This window comes from Python bivittatus, unplaced genomic scaffold (assembly GCF_059951505.1).
Source record: "Python bivittatus isolate LINGU-HERP-01145 unplaced genomic scaffold, Pbiv_v1 ctg000220_np1212, whole genome shotgun sequence".
Lineage (NCBI taxonomy): Eukaryota > Metazoa > Chordata > Lepidosauria > Squamata > Pythonidae > Python > Python bivittatus.
In genome coordinates, this window is record NW_028277048.1 from 36,180,983 (window position 1) to 36,199,309 (window position 18,327).

Sequence of the window (18,327 nt, forward strand, 5' to 3'; positions counted from 1 at the left end):
CTTGCATACTCATTAGCTTCAGCTGCTTCTGCTTTCTTTCCATCAATAGCTCGAGGCTTAAGATTCTGTCATCAGAAAATGCTCCTTGAACATTGGTTCATATGTCTTGGTGGTGTGGTTTTGACAAAAGTCCTCCTCAAATTACCTTTTCTGATTTGTATATGGGAAGTTGCATTTCATAAAATTCCCACATTTTTATTCAAGGAGGACATTTATTTATTTGTTTGTTTGTTTTTGAACTTGAATTTATTATGGCCACCCACTCCAACAGACTCTGGGTGGCTTACAAATTCTAATACAAAGTTATAACAATTAAAAACATAAACAAAATAAGACAACTCAAACTAAAACAGCCACTATAAAAAGCAACACAACAGCCTCCCCCACCCCCACACACATTAACCCCAGGCCTGGGACCAAAGCCAGGTTTTAAGGACTTTTTGAAACCTCAGGAGAATGGGTGCCATCAGTACCTCTGGGAAGATGCCGTTTCAGAGGGGCGGGGGGCGTGACACAATAGGCACGCTTCCTAGGTCTCACAAGTTGGCAACATTTAATGGAAGGGAGTACACTCACTCTGCCCAAACATACTGCACAGGCAAAAACAATGGGAGAGAAGTGGTCCCTCAGATAACCAGGCCCTATGCCATGAAGGCTTTAAAGATATCAACTAGCACCTTGAATTGCAACCAGAAGCCAATTGGTAGCCAATGCAGCTTACACAGCAGAGGTGACATGTGGGCACAACAAGGAGTGCCCATTACTACTTGCACTGCCACAATTTGAAACAGCTGTAGCTTCTAGATGGTCTTCAAAGGCAGCCCCATGTAGAGTGCAGTTTGGTTTAAACATAAAACCAAAAGAAATAGGCAGTTTTAAGGATAGTATCTATCTGTAGCCATTTTGTCCAGCAACGTATCTTTTTGCATGCATTAATATTAGCCAAATCCTCTAAAATATTTAAATGTATGGGAATGTGGCATTCAAACTATTCAGTTATCAGTTTATTTAAATTACTTTACTGTTATTTTGTCTACTTATCTGATTTTGGCTGATTGAGTGAAGCAGAACTGGACTTGGTTCAAGCTGCAGTGAAGATCAATCTCTTCACTGCCATCAAAATCAATGGCAAATTGATTTCTTTAGACTTCGATACATTTCAAGAGAACGATCTGTGGCACAGCAATAGCAGCAGCACCTAGATGACTTTAGTTGAACTGAAAAAATGCTAAGCAGGTTCAGCCCTGGTTAGCATTTAGAAGGGAGAAGTTTCAGAGTTTTATGGTAGACTCGAAAGGTGAAAAGGCATACGGGAAGAACTTAATGGCAAAGTATGTCTCCTATAACTGCTTGCTCACAGACAAAGATTTAGGAGAATCTTTAATTATCTAAACAAAGAGCTTCAAAATTCTCTATTATCAGTGAAGAGACCTGTCTCCTTGCCAGGTTATAGGCTGTTAGAAAGGATATCAAAAAGCTTCAGCCGTAATGTACAGGTGATATATTGGTTCTAATTGGAAAATAGTTCAGTTGCTGTAATTCTTGTAACCTCATTCCATTTACCTCAATAAATCTTGCTAAAGAAAACTATGAGAAATGTACTTGTAAAGAATAACTTCAATTTTTAGGCAGCTGCCAAAGAGATTAATATCTCTTGTTGCATCCACGGCATGAATATTTTTTTAAACTGACAGAGTTTCTGAAGTCCTCTATTCTATCCCACTCTTTTTTTTTTTTTTTTGCAAGTTGTCATTACTAAGGAATCACTGTTAAACGGGGTTTCATACTTTCTGTCATTGAACAGTGGGTTTCATGGTATATCCTGTAAGATAAAGTCTCCTTAAGTTGAGTTCAACTACTGGTGATTACATGAACATCATTTTGGGTTTTTTTTCTCATTAGGAATTGAGTTCAATTCAAAGTAAAGTTAGAAGGCCATGCCTCACTCCTGTATTACAGACATAAGTAGAATGCCAACATCAGTCACTCTACTGAACCTATTAGCAGTCACTTTATTAACCTTATTTATCAAATAAGAAAAGCACCTAGAATATTACTTTGATGCTACTTAAGATCATAGTGAAAGCCCTATTTATAGCATTTTCAGGTCTGAGAGTTATAGACACAAAAGAGTAAAACAGGGCTTACCAGGAATATTGTGTATTGTTATTGCTAAGATGAGCAGCATGATCCGCCTCCAACTGCTGTTTGCTGGAACAGGAATGCTGTCTTTGAGGGTCTGGGATAGTTCTGGAAGATCCGGCTGACTATTTCCCACAACTTTTCTCCTCTGATATGGTTCCCCATTTTCACCTTTGTCTAGAGTAAAAATAAAAACAAAAACAATTTTTAAAAAACTGTAGGTCACTATTATAAATGCTTAAAACAAAGAAATAAAGAAACAACACAAAAATATTGGTAAGCATATAGATTACCATATTAATATCAAACTAGCTTTCCCTAATATGGTTCCGTCCATATGTGTTGGACAATTGATTGAAAATTAGAGGAACTGCAATTCATCACATTCAGAAGGCGCTCATTATGGGGAAAAAAACCCACTGAAATGAAATATTTAATTAGTGGCTAAAACTTACACAATAGTGTCGAAATGTAAAATTATGTAATCAAAATCATGTTATCAGAGTTTCATGTGGTTCCCACTATAAATAAAACGAGTCTGAGTGAACAAGTAACACCACAATTTGGGACACCTTTCATATATTTCAGAAGCAATTTGAGATGACTGTTTTTGTTGCATAATTGTAAGTGTCCATATATGTTTTATTATTGTAATAAAATAATCAAATAAATCATGCTACTAACATTTTACATAGTGATCATAATAGATATTAACATATGGAACTTTGCAGGGAAGAGAGCAGTAAATGAACAGAGGAGGAAGAGTCCAGGTGAAAGGAATGTATATGAGCATCTAATAATATACAGTTAACCAATTAACACTCTATCCTTTAGATGATTAACACTTTAAAAAAAATTGCTAGATTTTGCAGATGATACCTACTCATGCAGATGATACCTACTCTTTTCTTTCTTTCTGAGCTTTCTTGAAAAGGTCTTTCTGATTTAAAGCCAGTAGAAGCAAAGCAAATGTAAATTAAGGCCATAGAAAAAGGGCAAAATATTCAGCATTTTGAACTATAATATCAACTTCTTTCCATTGATCAGTAAAAGTTAGAAAATGCTGAGATGTAAAATAACAAAGGCAGATGTTCCTGAAATTTACCCAGGCAACAGCTGTACTGTAGTTGCAAAGATCTGACATTTTAAATGCATGTTAACTCTCTTTACCCAACCAGCTTAAAGTCTCCAGGCAAACTAATAAGTTTCAGAAGTCATTTGAAAGCGCTTCTCAATTAATGTCAGTTGCTTCCCATGCCATTTCAAAGCAGATTGATGCTAATGTTCATGTTGCACATAACTTAGTACCCCCTGAAACTCTGTAGCATATTAAAAACTGGCTTCGGAACTGAGAAGAGGAAGCCAATAGGAAAAGAAAAATAACATTCTAGCTTACACCTTGCCATTTAAAATAACAGTTTTGAAAGAGAAGGGGAGAGTAGAGACAGCATAACAACATTCAATAATACTGTAGAAAATCTGGTGTGACACCATCGTCAGTGCAAGTGGTTCAAACAAGTATTAAATAATTGGAAGGAAACACAAACTGGCATCTCATCCTGTTAGTGTAAACAGCCCCTCCAAACACTAGACCGCATTACACTGTGGAAAATGCTAATTTTTCATATTAGTTTGGCAAAAATGTTAGGAGCTGAACAAAAGCAGGTGAATTTAGTCTACTCATTGCTGCTGTAACAACAGATTCAGATCTAGCTGTAGCCTACAGATTCATTACTTTTTGAGATAAGAACCATGAAAGCTATAGTATATGGCATCCAAGGGGGAGGGAATAAAAAAATCCCTCCCTCCTAATACATCTGAAAAAAACTCAGGGAAATCCTAGACCTGCCTGTGTGTGTGTGTGATGCAATCCTGCCTACCCTGTATCATTACCCCACCCACTGCACCCCCTCTTTCCCACAAAGACCTCTAGCTTTTGGCCACCATTTAGCCATAGGGGTAAACAGTACTGTAATGGCAACATAAATTTTGTTTCATATCCAAACGTTGTTTGACTCCTAAAAACTACAGTGGGGCAAAAAAGTATTTAGTCAGCCACCAATTGTGCAAGTCCCCCCACTTAAAAAGATGAGAGAGGCCTGTAATTTTCATCATAGGTATACCTCAACTATGAGAGACAAAATGGGGGGAAAAAAATCCAGAAAATCACCTGCAGAGAGCTGGGACCAAAGTAACAAAGACTACCATCAGTAACACACTACGCCGCCAGGGACTCAAATCCTGCAGTGCCAGACATGTCCCCCTGCTTAAGCCAGTACATGTCCGGGCCCATCTGAAGTTTGCTAGAGAGCATTTGGATGATCCAGAAGAGGATTGGGAGAATGTCATATGGTCAGATGAAACCAAAGTAGAACGTTTTGGTCTAAACTCAACTCGTCGTGTTTGGAGGAGAGAGAATGCATCCAAAGGACACCATACCTACTGTGAAGCATGGGGGTGGAAACATCATGCTTTGGGGCTGTTTTTCTGCAAAGGGACCAGGACGACTGATCCGTGTAAAGGAAAGAATGAATGGGGCCATGTATCGTGAGATTTTGAGTGAACACCTCCTTCCATCAGCAAGGGCATTGAAGATGAAACGTGGCTGGGTCTTTCAGCATGACAATGATCCCAAACACACCGCCCGGGCAACGAAGGAGTGGCTTCGTAAGAAGCATTTCAAGGTCCTGGAGTGGCCTAGCCAGTCTCCAGATCTCAACCCCATGGAAAACCTTTGGAGGGAGTTGAAAGTCTGTGTTGCCCAGCGACAGCCCCAAAACATCACTGTTCTAGAGGAGATCTGCATGGAGGAATGGGCCAAAATACCAGCAACAGTGTGTGAAAACCTTGTGAAGACTTTCAGAAAACGTTTGACCTCTGTCATTGCCAACAAAGGAGATATAACAAAGTATTGAGATGAACTTTTGATATTGACCAAATACTTATTTTCCACCATGATTTGCAAATAAATTCTTTAAAAATCAGACAATGTGATTTTCTGGATTTTTTCCCCCATTTTGTCTCTCATAGTTGAGGTATACCTATGATGAAAATTACAGGCCTCTCTCATCTTTTTAAGTGGGAGAACTTGCACAATTGGTGGCTGACTAAATACTTTTTTGCCCCACTGTATAAGAAGGAATGAAAGAAAGACTCAGAATAAAACTGTTTTGTATTTTGAAAAATAAATATAATTTTAAAAAAGAGTACGAACTTGAGTTTTTTCATTAAAACTCCTTCAAAATCAGGCAAGAAGGGATAAAGTCTCTCTCAAGACCTCCCGCAACTATACGTATACAATCATGAAATTTTCCTGACAGCAAGACGGAGGTGATTTCAGGAATGTTCAACTTCCTAGTCTAGACTACAACCTTTGGATGTCTTCTTCTCAAATACTTTCCAGGTCTTTCCCTAACTTATTTTTCAGCATAATTTGCATCTTTTGAACAAAGCTTATTCAAATAGCTTAATCTAAGCCTTGTTCTCTCCAAGTAAAGCTCTCTTAACAATTAACCAAAAAGAATGACAAGGATGTTACTGTGTTTGGTAAGATAAAGAACAAAATAACCATATGTTACTATGGTTAATAAGGTAAAGAAGCATTATATTCCAGATTTTATATATTAAACATTTTACCCACCCAATAGCTAAAGATCCCAGGTGGTTTATAATACAACATGCTAAAAAAATACAATTTGAATAAAATAAAATAAAATAAAATAAAATAAAATAAAATGTTGGGTCTGTGACCTGTAATAAAGTTTTGTTAATTAATTGATTGATTGAAATGCAAAATGAAAGTACCATAGAAACTAGGCAGCAGTAGGGCAGTCATTCATAATCTAAAACAATACATTAAAAGCCAATTCAGAAGCCTGGGAAAATAGAAAGGTACCAAAATGATGCTAATGTAGGCACCAGTTGAGACCTTCTGGGGAGGGAATTCCATAAATGAGGTGCCACCACAGAAAAAGTTCTCCCCCTTGTTTTCTGCTTACCTCACATCATTTGGTGGGGGACTTGGAGAAGACTTAAGGTCCAGGGAGGTATGTATGCATTAGTCTTGAGAGGTAGTCCAGACAGGAAGCATGCCCAGATGAACTAATTCTACTTTATTGTAAGGTTACATTAACAGAATCTTGCAAGTTCAAAAGTATAATTCTCCTCCGTCACCTTTACAGCCCAAGAAGCTAGGGAGGGTCCCTTCTGAGACACTTGCCATGTCCACATTCCTTCTGCAGGCTAAGCTGGCTCTTATCCAACTGTTCCCTTGGCTGTCGCTGTTCCCCCTGTCTCCCAAGGTCATTCCCACATACCACTACAATGTTCATAGTGTTCATATTGGCCAGTGTCAGTGAACAGCTGCTCTGTTTTGAACTAACTGAAGTTTCCAGACCGTTTTCAAAGGCATCCCCACTTACAATACATTGCAATAATCCAACCAGGAAAGTACCACAGCATGAATAACTGTTGCAAGGCTGTTTCTATCCAGGTATGGTCACAGTTGGTACAGCTGAAGCTGATAAAAGGCACACTATGCCATCAAGGCAACCTGGCCCTCTTGTGTCAGTAATGGATCTAGGAGCACTTGCAAACTGTGAATCTCCTCCTTTAGAGTGTGAACCCCTCCAGGACCAGCAGGACATCATACAGCTGGACAGATGTGCCACTCACAAACAGTATCTCCATCTTGTCTGGATTGCATCTCAATTTATTAGCCGTCCCCCAGTCTATTACCTTACCCAAGCCCTAGATGAGAATGTCAACCATCTCACCTGAGTTAGATGAAAAGGAAAATAAGAGCTCTGCATCATCTGCATATTGATGGTACCTAAACCCATATCTCCTAGCTGTTCCATGTAGATGTAGCATAAGGGATAAAATGGAGCCGTGGGGGACTCCATAACCCAGCCATCGTGAGACAGAACAGTAATTCCCCAACACCACCTTCTGGAAACAGCCATACAAGTAGGAATGGAATCACCATAGTACAGTGCTCCCACACCCCAACTCTGACAGCCTGTCCAGGAAGATACCATACTCAATGGCACTGAAAGCAACTAAGAGATCTAGGAGGCCCAATATGGTCATGCTCCCCTGTCTTTTTCCCAGCACAGGTCATCCCATGGAGTGACTAAGGCAGTTTCTGTTCCACAGCCAGGTCTGAAAATCCGTTTCATCCCATAGAGCCTTGAGTTGATCAGCATGTAACCTGGAGAGCCTGGAGTTTTATCTGGCATGCAAACTGAAAATTTTATTGTTAACTTATTTATAAATTCTTGGTGTATTTATTGTTTTTGAGGAACCCTCTCTTGTACAAGTAGTACTTGCTGCTAGAGTTAGATGTTATTCTACTGGGTAGTTGTCCTTATAGACTGAAGTAATACAACACTGAGACTGCTGCAAGCTGACTGGAACATACTGACATGCTCTGAGTGGGAATGGAATTAATTATCTGCCTTCCACCCAAAGAAATTTATCATATCCTAGCCAAGAGATAGGTAATTAATCATCTGAAATATCTGTTACCTCCATCAGCTGTCCTGTTTTTTACATTAACTTTTAAGAGAAAACAACAACAACAACAACACTGTGGCCTTTTCTATAGCTTCTTCACTGGAACAGTTATATTTCACTGAGGGCATAAAGTTGTGCCATCACTATTTAAAAGTTAATGCTATGTAGCATAGAAGCAACTCTAGTCCCAACAAAAAGAAATAGAGAAACCACTCCATGCTTTCCTCCAGATAAACATCTTCTGCAAACCATGACCGCTTCCACATTACAGCAACAGAGCAGCTAGGCAAATCTGTGGCTGATGATTCAGAAAGGTATGTCTGCCTATGTGCTAGCCACACAGCAAGGTACTGCTTCCCACAAGCACACTTCCTTCAGCATAGCACAGCTGTCAGTATGACCGCACTCTGGTTGTCCAAGTATTCCCAGCTGTGTGTTCCTTTCTCTTCATCATAGCGGCTCTTCACCACCCTGATCTTTTTATATGTCAACCTTATTTCCTAAGCAGGAAGGCTGATCAGGCCAAGATTATTCAATACCGTATATAAATGTCAAGTAATAATTCAGAGTATCTTTGGGCATGAGGGAATAGAAGTCATTCTCAAAGGGGCAGTTGTGTTATTCTGTTGCGGCAAAAGCAATATACCTCAAGCAGCACCTTAAAGGCTATCTCATTTATTATCATATAAGCTTTCACAACTATCACACACCTTACCACATCATGGAATATAATCCTGAGACAGGTATATATTTAAAATACAGGCATACCTCATTTTATTGCACTTCACTTTATTGCACTTCGCAGATATTGCGGTTTTTTTACAAACTGAAGGTGTGTGGCGACCCTGCATCAAGCAAGTCTATCTGATGATTAGCATTTTTTAGCAATAAAGCATTTTTTAATTAAGGTATTCAAATTGTTTTTTTAGACATAAAAAAATTAATAGATTACAATATAGTATAAACATAGCTTTTATATGAACTGGGAAACCAAAACATTCATGTGACTCGCTTTATTGTGATATGCGCTATATTGTGGTGGTCTAGAACCAAACTCGCAATATCTCCGAGGTATTTATTTTATTTTTTATTTACTTATTTATTCAATTTATGCCTGTGATGGGTGGATAGATAGTGAACAGATAAAGAGAAAATGTATAAGGTGATTATTATTTATTAACTGTGACCATTCACAAAAGAGCTGTTGGGGGTGACCCAGATACAGTGGAACCTCGGTTTACGAACTTAATTCATTCCGTGACTCTGGTTGCAACCCGAATTGGTCGCAACCCGAAGGAAATTTCCCCATAAGGTTCAATGTAATTACCGTTAATCCGTTCTGGCGTGGAGGACAGGGAGGTGGCTATTGCTTGGAGGGAGAGTCCCCCTCCCTACGACCACGTGTCAGGGGTGGAAAATGGCCACGGACCACGTGTCAGGGGTGGAAAAATGGCCACGGACCACGTGTCAGGGGCAGAAAAATGGCCGCGGACTGTGTCACGGGAGGGAAAATGGCCACGTATCCTGTTCGTACCCCAAGGCGGAGTTCGCAAACCAAAGCAAAATTTTGCAGCCGGAGCTGGTCGTAACCCGAAAAATTCATTAACAGAAACGTTCGTAACCCGAGGTTCCACTGTATTCTTGTATTCATGATGATTATGTGCCATCAAGTCATTGTTGACTCCTAGCAACCACACAGACCGATTTTTTTCCATGATGATCTGATTCATGTATTGGGTGATAATAAATAATGCATGGAGTATGTTATGAAGCCATGGTTTCTGTTTAATCCATGACAGTGTTAATAAAGTCCACCTTAGCTGGAATTATTTTGCTCAGTGATGTCCATATTGAGGTCAGCATCTTTAGTCAAGAACCATAACTAGTTGTCATAATATCATAGCATAAGCGCTCTTCACTTTTGTGAAGACAGATCTATGGACCCATGCAGTTATCAAACATGAACTATCAAATGTAGGCATGGCAGGAGGATACCATGTTTATTTCTTTGGAAACTGTACATGCCCTCCAGACTGGATGATAAGAAAAATAAGGCAGTCATTACGACACATAGTTCTAAAAGATCTTAGTGAAAACATGTTTTGACTTTCACCTTTACTAAAATAAGAAGGTCTGCTTCATTTCCAGAGGCTATTTGCATTCCTGTGCCAAATGTGGTCGTAAGTCAAGGACTATTTGTACTGAACCAGTTTAAAAAACACATAACCAAAAGGTGCAGCCTTTTATAGCAGGCAACCCAGCATAAAATGGCCATTGAAGGCAGAGAGCGAGTAGGTCATACCTGCCAGAGCATACACCAGCTAGTTGGCACAAAGGCATTTGAATAGGATTGGATGAAGCATAGCAGGTAGACCAGATGGTCCTGCTTGCATCAGCAGGAGGAAAAAACTTATTTTTGATACAGAGCTAGAATCTCAGATGGAAATTCCCTTTCCAACACTCTAGAGATGGGCTGAGGAAGACGACATTTGTTCCTGCTCTCCTGAAACAGCAGGTGGCCTGTCCTGATGTTGGGACAAGAAGGAAGTGCAGATGAGCTCTTAAGACTAAAAGTCCATTAAACACTGCTTTCATTTGCTCAAGATATTCATATTCCTGATTTCATAGAACCAAGCTTCAGTTCTCAAATGATAGACTCACAACCGCCTCCTAACCACACACCAAACCCTAAAGGTTACCTTGAGAGCTTAAGCAGGAACTAGCAATTCTCAAGCTTACTGTATATAAACATACCACCATCTCTTGGTTTCAAGGCCATGGCTTGCTGAGTAAAGATTCCATTAATTCATGCGAAGTGCAGAATAAATAACAACTTTAAACTACTGAGGTTATAAACGTTATTTGCATATTCTTAATAGCAACGGGCAATGAACTGTTTTGCAGGGCTTCATTCATTTGTCCTTCTCTGCAATAAAGATTCTTCTTTAGCTGAGCTATGTCTGCCAAGCTTAGCTTAGAATCCAAAATACAGTAAGTCAGGTAGTACCAGAAGGTTTCTGAATTCCTGCAAAGTCCCGTATGAGGGTACCTGACTGCTCCAATTTTCAGTATGTAGATAATTCTCCAGTCCTTCCTTGTGTGGCATTTGGTTGCCTCTGGCTCATCTCTTTTGCAAGACTTTGACAGCGAGACAACAAAAGCACACTAGGAGCCTAACCACTGTGATCAGGATGGCATGATACAAGTCATTTAAACCCTTCAGGAAAGAAGATCTAATTAAACTTGATTTAATCCAGTTCCTAACTTTCAAATGTATTTATTTTGTGAACAAGTGTGTTTATTAAGGAGTTGCTACAAGACATATCCAATTATAATTAATAAATCCATTTTACCACAAGCTGCAGTATCCAAAATTGCTGCTCTTGCAAACCATAATACAGATGGCAAACATAAAAGCATCAAGAAAATTCTGACATAATTTCCTAGCAATTTGCAACATGATAAATATTCTTTATGTCCTATTATGGATACATGTAACATTTGCTCTCAAAATTGTTCCTTGCTCCTTATTTACTTTTACACAGAAAACTGGGCTTTCATTAATTCAGTTATAAGAGATAAAGCAGGTCGATTTTGATATACAGTATGAATATCTGTATTCAGGTACTATATTAAGACCATCTTATTTTTAATAGAGATCTAGGCTGCAATCCTATACACTTATAGTACATAGGGATAAATTTCACAGAATCTAATGGGATTTAAATTAGATGTGGACAATATATCACCATAAATATATTTGATTTTTAAAGCATCATCAATTGCTCTAGAATATAGTTTCAATGAAGGGCAAGTAAAAAAAAAATTGGGCCACAATGGTATGAAATTAAGATAAAATAAAACACTTGGCACAAAAAAATACACCAATTACAGCATAAATATATTTATTTGTAACTTTCCTTGACTATTTCTTGAGCTTGAACTGTAATGACAGTCCTATAATCAGCTTAATAGTAATTAGAGAAATACATTATTTAAAACATTTAACAAACTATTTACTGATAAATGTTCTCAAAAGTTTTAACAATTAAAAAGTGACCAAAAAGTAAATATATATTTTCACATTGATGTAGAGATAATAGTCCTTGGAAGCCCTTGAAATTAAAGTCCCTGAAGTATGCCAAAGTATTTTATGTAGGCCTAGCTGGAAATTCCACTTTAGATTGATTGAGAAAATCGGGGGGGGGGGAGCGCAGCACTTGGAGTAAGCCCTTCTAACAGTGCAGGCATCACAGAAGGCAAAATGAGATATATGCTTAAAGAGAAATTATTATTTCTATTACATTTTCTGTTAATATCTGCAATAAAAATCTCATGGTACATTGAAAGTGATGCATGACATATGCATTCCAAATATTTGAACTTCATAGCCATAATATGGCACACCAGAGAAAATGTACTGATTTTTAGCGCTCTACCAGTTTAAAACCAAACCAAAGCTAAATGAGTCTTAAAGGCTACCATTCTAGCTTCTACATCTGCTCAGAATAGATACAAATAACTTTCAATACTTAGCCAGAAAAGCATTTCGAGAAGTCCTTACAATATTATATTCTCTATTCCCCCTTCCCAAGTAGTATTCAGGAAAAGTATATTGTCACAACTCATGCTAAACTACAAACCATGGTTAATAAACTACAATGTCTGGATGCATACAAGCTAATCTAAAATCAAACAAACACAGTATGGCTTAATGTGAACTGTGAATCTAATCACTGTTAGCGTGGGCCAACTGGTTCTGTCTGTCCATATCCAGAATTCTCTGTTTAATCTGAAATTATTTCAGAAATATGCTGAAACAACACTTGAGTAATAATTGAAGAACATTTTTCCCCCAGCAGGTTTCCTAAGAAACAGTAAAGTTATTGACTGAGCCACATAGCAAGGTGCTGAATATATAGATGCTGAATTGTAGGATGGGAAAAAAAAGTTGAAAATTGCCCACTTTATTCCAGCACAAATATAGACTGATTAAATATTTCTCTATTTCATTTAGGCTGCTATACTGCCAACTATCCAGGTCATTTCTTTACTCTGGAAGCCCATGGTATCTTAATCTTTGCCCTGAGATTTGCTCAACACATTCAATTTTTTAAGTTAGTTCTACCTCCTTCCATTATGTTCTAAGAGGAGGACACTGCTTCATTTAAAATGGAGAAAGATGAAAATGATTTCCAGGATAAACACATGCAAATACTCCAATCACCTCTTGAGTTATTGAAAAGCAGCTTCTGGAGAAAAGACCAGATGTTTTAGATATCACACAGTGGTACAACTCCAACCCCAGAACATCTAAAAGAGGCCATCAGTCATTAAAAGCCATCTGAATTTTGCTGTGAAGCCACTTCCTTCACATGGTACACACACACATACATACAAACACACATTCAAGCAAACATATATACACAACTAAGTCTAACTAACAGAGAACAAAATACAAAATGGAGGTATAGTAGATGTAGTCAGGCATCTTTAGAATAGATCTAAATTTAAATAGGAAAAATATGGAATGATATTGCCAATCTGTCAGCAACCTTTCTCAGGCCAGCTGCCAACAGTGTACTTCTTTTACATACAGCCCACTGCCTATATTTCTATCCATTATAGTTGCCATTTTATAATCCTGAGATGAGGAATTTTCACTCTGCAGATAGAGTCTACTTCATCAGGCCAACAAACCCTTAATGAAGGTCCATTCTTATTGTTAGCTGCCTTCTTCCCACAACTGCCTGTCACCCCAAGTGTTGTTTACATGTGCCTCATTCCTCTACCTCGCAGAAGGGATCATGCACAAAGGTGGACATAGTGCCAATATCTTTAAATAACACACCCACCAGCAGAAATGTTCTTTCTCACTGGACTAGTGAACTTGAAAGTCCCACTTTCATAAATCAAAGACAGATTGTTTTAAAAACTGAAACTAGTTTCCTTTGATATCATATTTGGATCACATAACAGAAATTTATTCACACTGACTAGAAATCTCAAAAGAAAGTTTAGCAAGAGCAGTCAGAGGTACAGGTAGTCCCCAGTTTAAGAACGAGATCTCTTCCCAAGCTCTGTCCTTAAGTCAAATTCGTATGTAAAACAGTATTATTGTATAATAATGTTAAGTGATATTGTGTAATGAACTCGAACTGTTGTGCATTTAACTCAAATCATTGTATATTTAATTCGAATTTTGCTTCAATAGGCTCCATTCTTAACTATGGGTCATCCTTAAACCAGGTGTTCTTAACCCAGGGACTACCTGTACTCCAAAGGAAGTTATCTGTGAGATGACCCCAAAAAGGATGCATAGAGAGAAACATCCAATTTCCTGCCTTGTCAAACTATGATTGCCAACTCTGTCTGAAATGAATTCCTGAAATATCTTCCTCCCCATACTTGCACACTTCAAAAAACAAGAGGGGCATGCCAGGACAAAAAATATATCTAATATTAACTGAAGTAGTAACTACTAATTAAAATCAATTGCCTGTAAAATAAGATAGCTCATTTACAAACTAATGGATCTCCATCTAGATATACCAACCATTCTCTCTCTCAACACAAACCACTCATGCAAAAGTACATAGGAACACACACATTCCTTTCTCTCCTTCCTGCAAAAACAGTAGGAAAGGAAAGGAAAGGAAAGGAAAGGAAAGGAAAGGAAAGGAAAGGAAAGGAAAGGAAAGGAAAGGAAAGGAAAGGAAAGGAAAGGAAAGGAAAGGAAAGGAAAGGGAAAAAATGCTTGGAGGTGGGTTAAAGAAAAGTGCATGGGAGGGGGCAACACTGGATGGAAATGAGATGAGGTGAAGATGGAAGTAGAGAAGAAGGGAAAAGCCCTTAGGGATTATGAAAAGGGTTGAATTCCTTAAGCAAGCAGGGTCTGTAAGCAAGGATAATTTTCAAATGCATCCACACTTTTCAGCAGGGATGTTTGCAGCTATTTACATTTTTTGCTCATTCCTTTTTTGTCAACAGCAAACCTGAGATGACCCTCCCTCAAAATCTGAAAAAAATTGTAGGGAAAACACATGTCTATCTGGCAACTTTGGGACTATAGCATAAAGTCACCTAATTTGGTTTCATCACACCATTGGTCCAGTTTGGTTTGAAATGTACAGGATGGACAATATGAGCTTATATTAATCACTGCTTGTTGAAAACTCACATGCTTTTTTTGATTACACTGCCAGCATTTGAATTTAACATGAAGTGTTATAAGGCCTACATACATCAGAATAGCCAAAATAATTATAATGTAACATTGAAAAGAGAAATCTTCACCCAATCTGCCCACGTCAGATCATTATGTCTTCTTGGTCAACATCTAAATTAATCCTTTTTTGACAGAGCAACAATAGAAGAAATTTCAAAGCAAGCTAGAAAAATGTCCTTAGGTTATTCAATAATGTAGATTTCCAGACAGTTTTCTTTCTTTTTTGCTTCATATTGTATATTATATTTGTAGTTAGTATAATGCTAATTTAAGCCATATTATTTGGTAATACTTAAAAATGATCAAACACATTATTTAAACTTTTGCTCTTGGCATTATTATGTTGGTATTGCTGTTATTTCTTTGGGTGAGTTGAATAGACCAAAGAAGCTTACAATAGCTATGCAGCAGGAGGCAGGTATCACTGCTCCTTGTGAAAGATACTTATCTGCCATTTTAAGTTCAGTCATGAGCTATTACCTAGAAAAGACCTTTTATTTAGCAAATCTTAAGAACATCTAACTATAGTCTGCAAGGAAAAAAATGAACAATAGAATTCCAAAGTGTCTGGGAATATTCTAAGCATACAACTGTGTTGGTGTTTAACCAATTATTTTTAAGATTTTTTCACACCATCAGCAAATGTATGGTATAAAATATTATGACCAGCTGCAATATGGAGAAGCTGCTGCTAAAATTCAGCTAGTAAAGCAAGTTTGAATATAATATTCTAATTCACATTCCTCACATCACAGTAAAAACGTTGAGAAACTTTAACCATACCTACATCATTGCAAAATAAACATTAAAAGAAAAAGAAAAATTCTAAGCAACATTTCTTCTTCTCCTCATCTAACAATTCTGTGCAATATTCAGTAAAAACACCTGAATCACTTACACAGCAACATACCTCATGCCTTTACAGAATTATAAACTAAAGGAAAAACATGCAGGATTCAGCAGATGCATACTTCTTAATGCAATATTCCAAGTCAAAGATTGAAAGAATAAATTAACTTTTAATAGAGATGGGTTGCAAAACCAAAAATTAAAATGTGATATAATGACTAAATGGACTTTTGCAGTTTTGATGAACTTAAAAAAAATATTCATTTCTCATTCTGACTGAAGATGTCCTATTTTCAATTTTACCAAGTGATATTATGGTAATTAGAAAAACCACTGCTTAGTCAAAAATGCTTGTTAAGGATTTCTAATGTAACATGAAACCAAATTATAAAGTCATGCTAACACTGAGAATTTAGCCATCAGTCACATTTAAAAGCCTCCAATGTCTTTCAATCTTTTATGCTTCAACTGTTTTTAAGATGTAGTCAGTAGGTGCATCAGTTTTAATGTTTTGCAGAAGTAAAGAGAGGCTCACAGAGCAGGATTGTGAATTTCTTCCATCAAAACATTTCCCAGAAGACTGCAGATGTAGCTGCTTCCAGAACAGGTTGGGCTATGACATCCAAAGGGGGCATTTTTGAAACAGCTTGATAAGCTAAAGATATGCACATTCACACAGCTGGTGAGAAATAAGGAATGCCAACCTCTTCTTCCCTAGGGACTTCTGAAGAAATGGAACAAATATTTTTGTTCTTTCACCTGAAGATTTTCTGACTAAATAAAAGCAGAGTCCTAGGTAAGTCACGTTTCTGCCAACTGGGGGAGAAAGTCATTTGAGACTTATGAAAAACACCGAAACAACATTAGGGATAAACAAAGAACCACTTCCATCTAGTTCAAAATGCACAGTAACTAGGGCACAGTCACCAGCTTCAGACACATACACCTCAACTATAAGCAGTATTTTCATACCATTGTGCAGTGCTCAGCAGATCTCCTAACTTTCCCCTTCTTGAATGATGCAGAGGGAAGAGAGAATGGCCTTGCAAAAAGAAACTGCCCATCCCTCCGCCCCAGAGAAAGCTCTGCACAATATCTCTGTTGCATTTGCTCTGGAGCAGGACCTGAGCCTATTAACTTCATGTAACGCCCCACTGCATATCCATACATGCAAGAAGGGCCCTAAGGATCCTAGTTCAGGGGGAAAAAAAAGTTTCACCATACATATTGCAACCAAAAACATGTTCTTAGGAATCTGAAGTTCAAAGGAGCAAGTGGCTAGCAGCTTGAGTCAGAAGCACTGAGTATCCAGCTCAGATTGTGTACTAGAAGCATGAGTGCTATGAGAAGTGTTAAGAAGATTTGTTCTCCTAAGGAATCTACCTAAATAGAGGAGGCTGGTAAGGTCTCCTTTGCTCTTACGTCTAAGGTTCTCAAACTGAGGACTGCATTCCCCTGGACAACTGGAGGTGTGGGCGGGAAGTATCATTAAAAAAAAAAAAAAGCTGAATAGGTTTGCAAAGGCCAAGTGGAGAACATAGCCTGGAGGGAATTTTAACTTGCTCAGTCAAAATGGGAGGACTACCAAAACTCAGTCCAGATTTGCCTAGGCTAGCAAACATCAAACTTGTGCAGATGAAGCAAGAAGCAAAGCCTGGATTAATTCTGAGGTTCAGTCATCTGTGAAAACCATCTATCAATCATGGACTTTGGAGTGTTTGTAGATGTCATGGATTTCCATATTAAGACATAAAGGTTTCAGGTAATTTGGTGCCAGAGGCCAGGACAAAATCATAATAAATGGGTGTAAAGTCAGAACAGGAGACGGACAGCTTTGTAGCATGTAGAATAATTATGAAACAAGAAGGTCTGCTATGTCAGCAAAACTGTAAAGACAAGGAAAAAACCTATAGTTAGAAAAATATACATTGCAAATTGCCTAGAATTTTCATCAAAATGTGAATGGGCAGTGTTATGGCTTACAGCCCTAGCCATCATAATGATTACTATAAAAATGTCAACCGTTAGGGACATACCATTTCCCCCCCTCAAAAACAGATTACATTGAGCAAATGTCTTTGTAATGCCTTTAAAACAGAGGACATATAATGTCCTGGATTTACTCTCACTAATAAGTTACCAGCATCTCACATAACATAGATAAAAACTCCCACTATTTCCATTATGGAAACAATTAGCACTGCAATTTGGCACCCATGCACAGTTTCACTCAAAGATTAATTTCCCAAACCCAGCTAATGAAGATGACTGCCAGGATAGGTCCACCTGCTGCCTGCCCATTAGCCTTGTGCCCAACTACATGGGTACATTTAAACTAGATGTGACATATTGAAAGGGAAGTTTAAAAATAGCCTGTTTGATATTGCAGAATGCGGACAGGCTAGTGCTTAATAAATGTTTGATCAGCTGCAAATTTATCTTAAACGAACTGTTAAAATTAGTAACAAGGCTAAGCTGTCTTCTAAGATTACAGTTTTTAGTGGAAAAGAAAGAAAATACAATTATATCAAAACTTAAATATCAATAAAAGAACAGGTTTAAGACCCATAGCTGTATAATGTCACTTATGG

General features: G+C 37.9%; 1 protein-coding gene across 3 annotated transcripts in view; it reads right to left on the reverse strand.

The window, feature by feature from the left end:
- Window positions 1-18,327, reverse strand: part of SLC39A11 (solute carrier family 39 member 11) — a 385,119-nt gene that overhangs the window by 160,273 nt on the left and 206,519 nt on the right. For all 3 annotated transcript variants that reach the window (XM_088138335.1, XM_088138334.1, XM_088138333.1), the window contains one exon: window positions 2,149-2,319. In XM_088138335.1, the coding sequence (XP_087994461.1) occupies window positions 2,149-2,319 (171 nt within the window). The remainder of the gene's footprint in view (window positions 1-2,148; window positions 2,320-18,327) is intronic.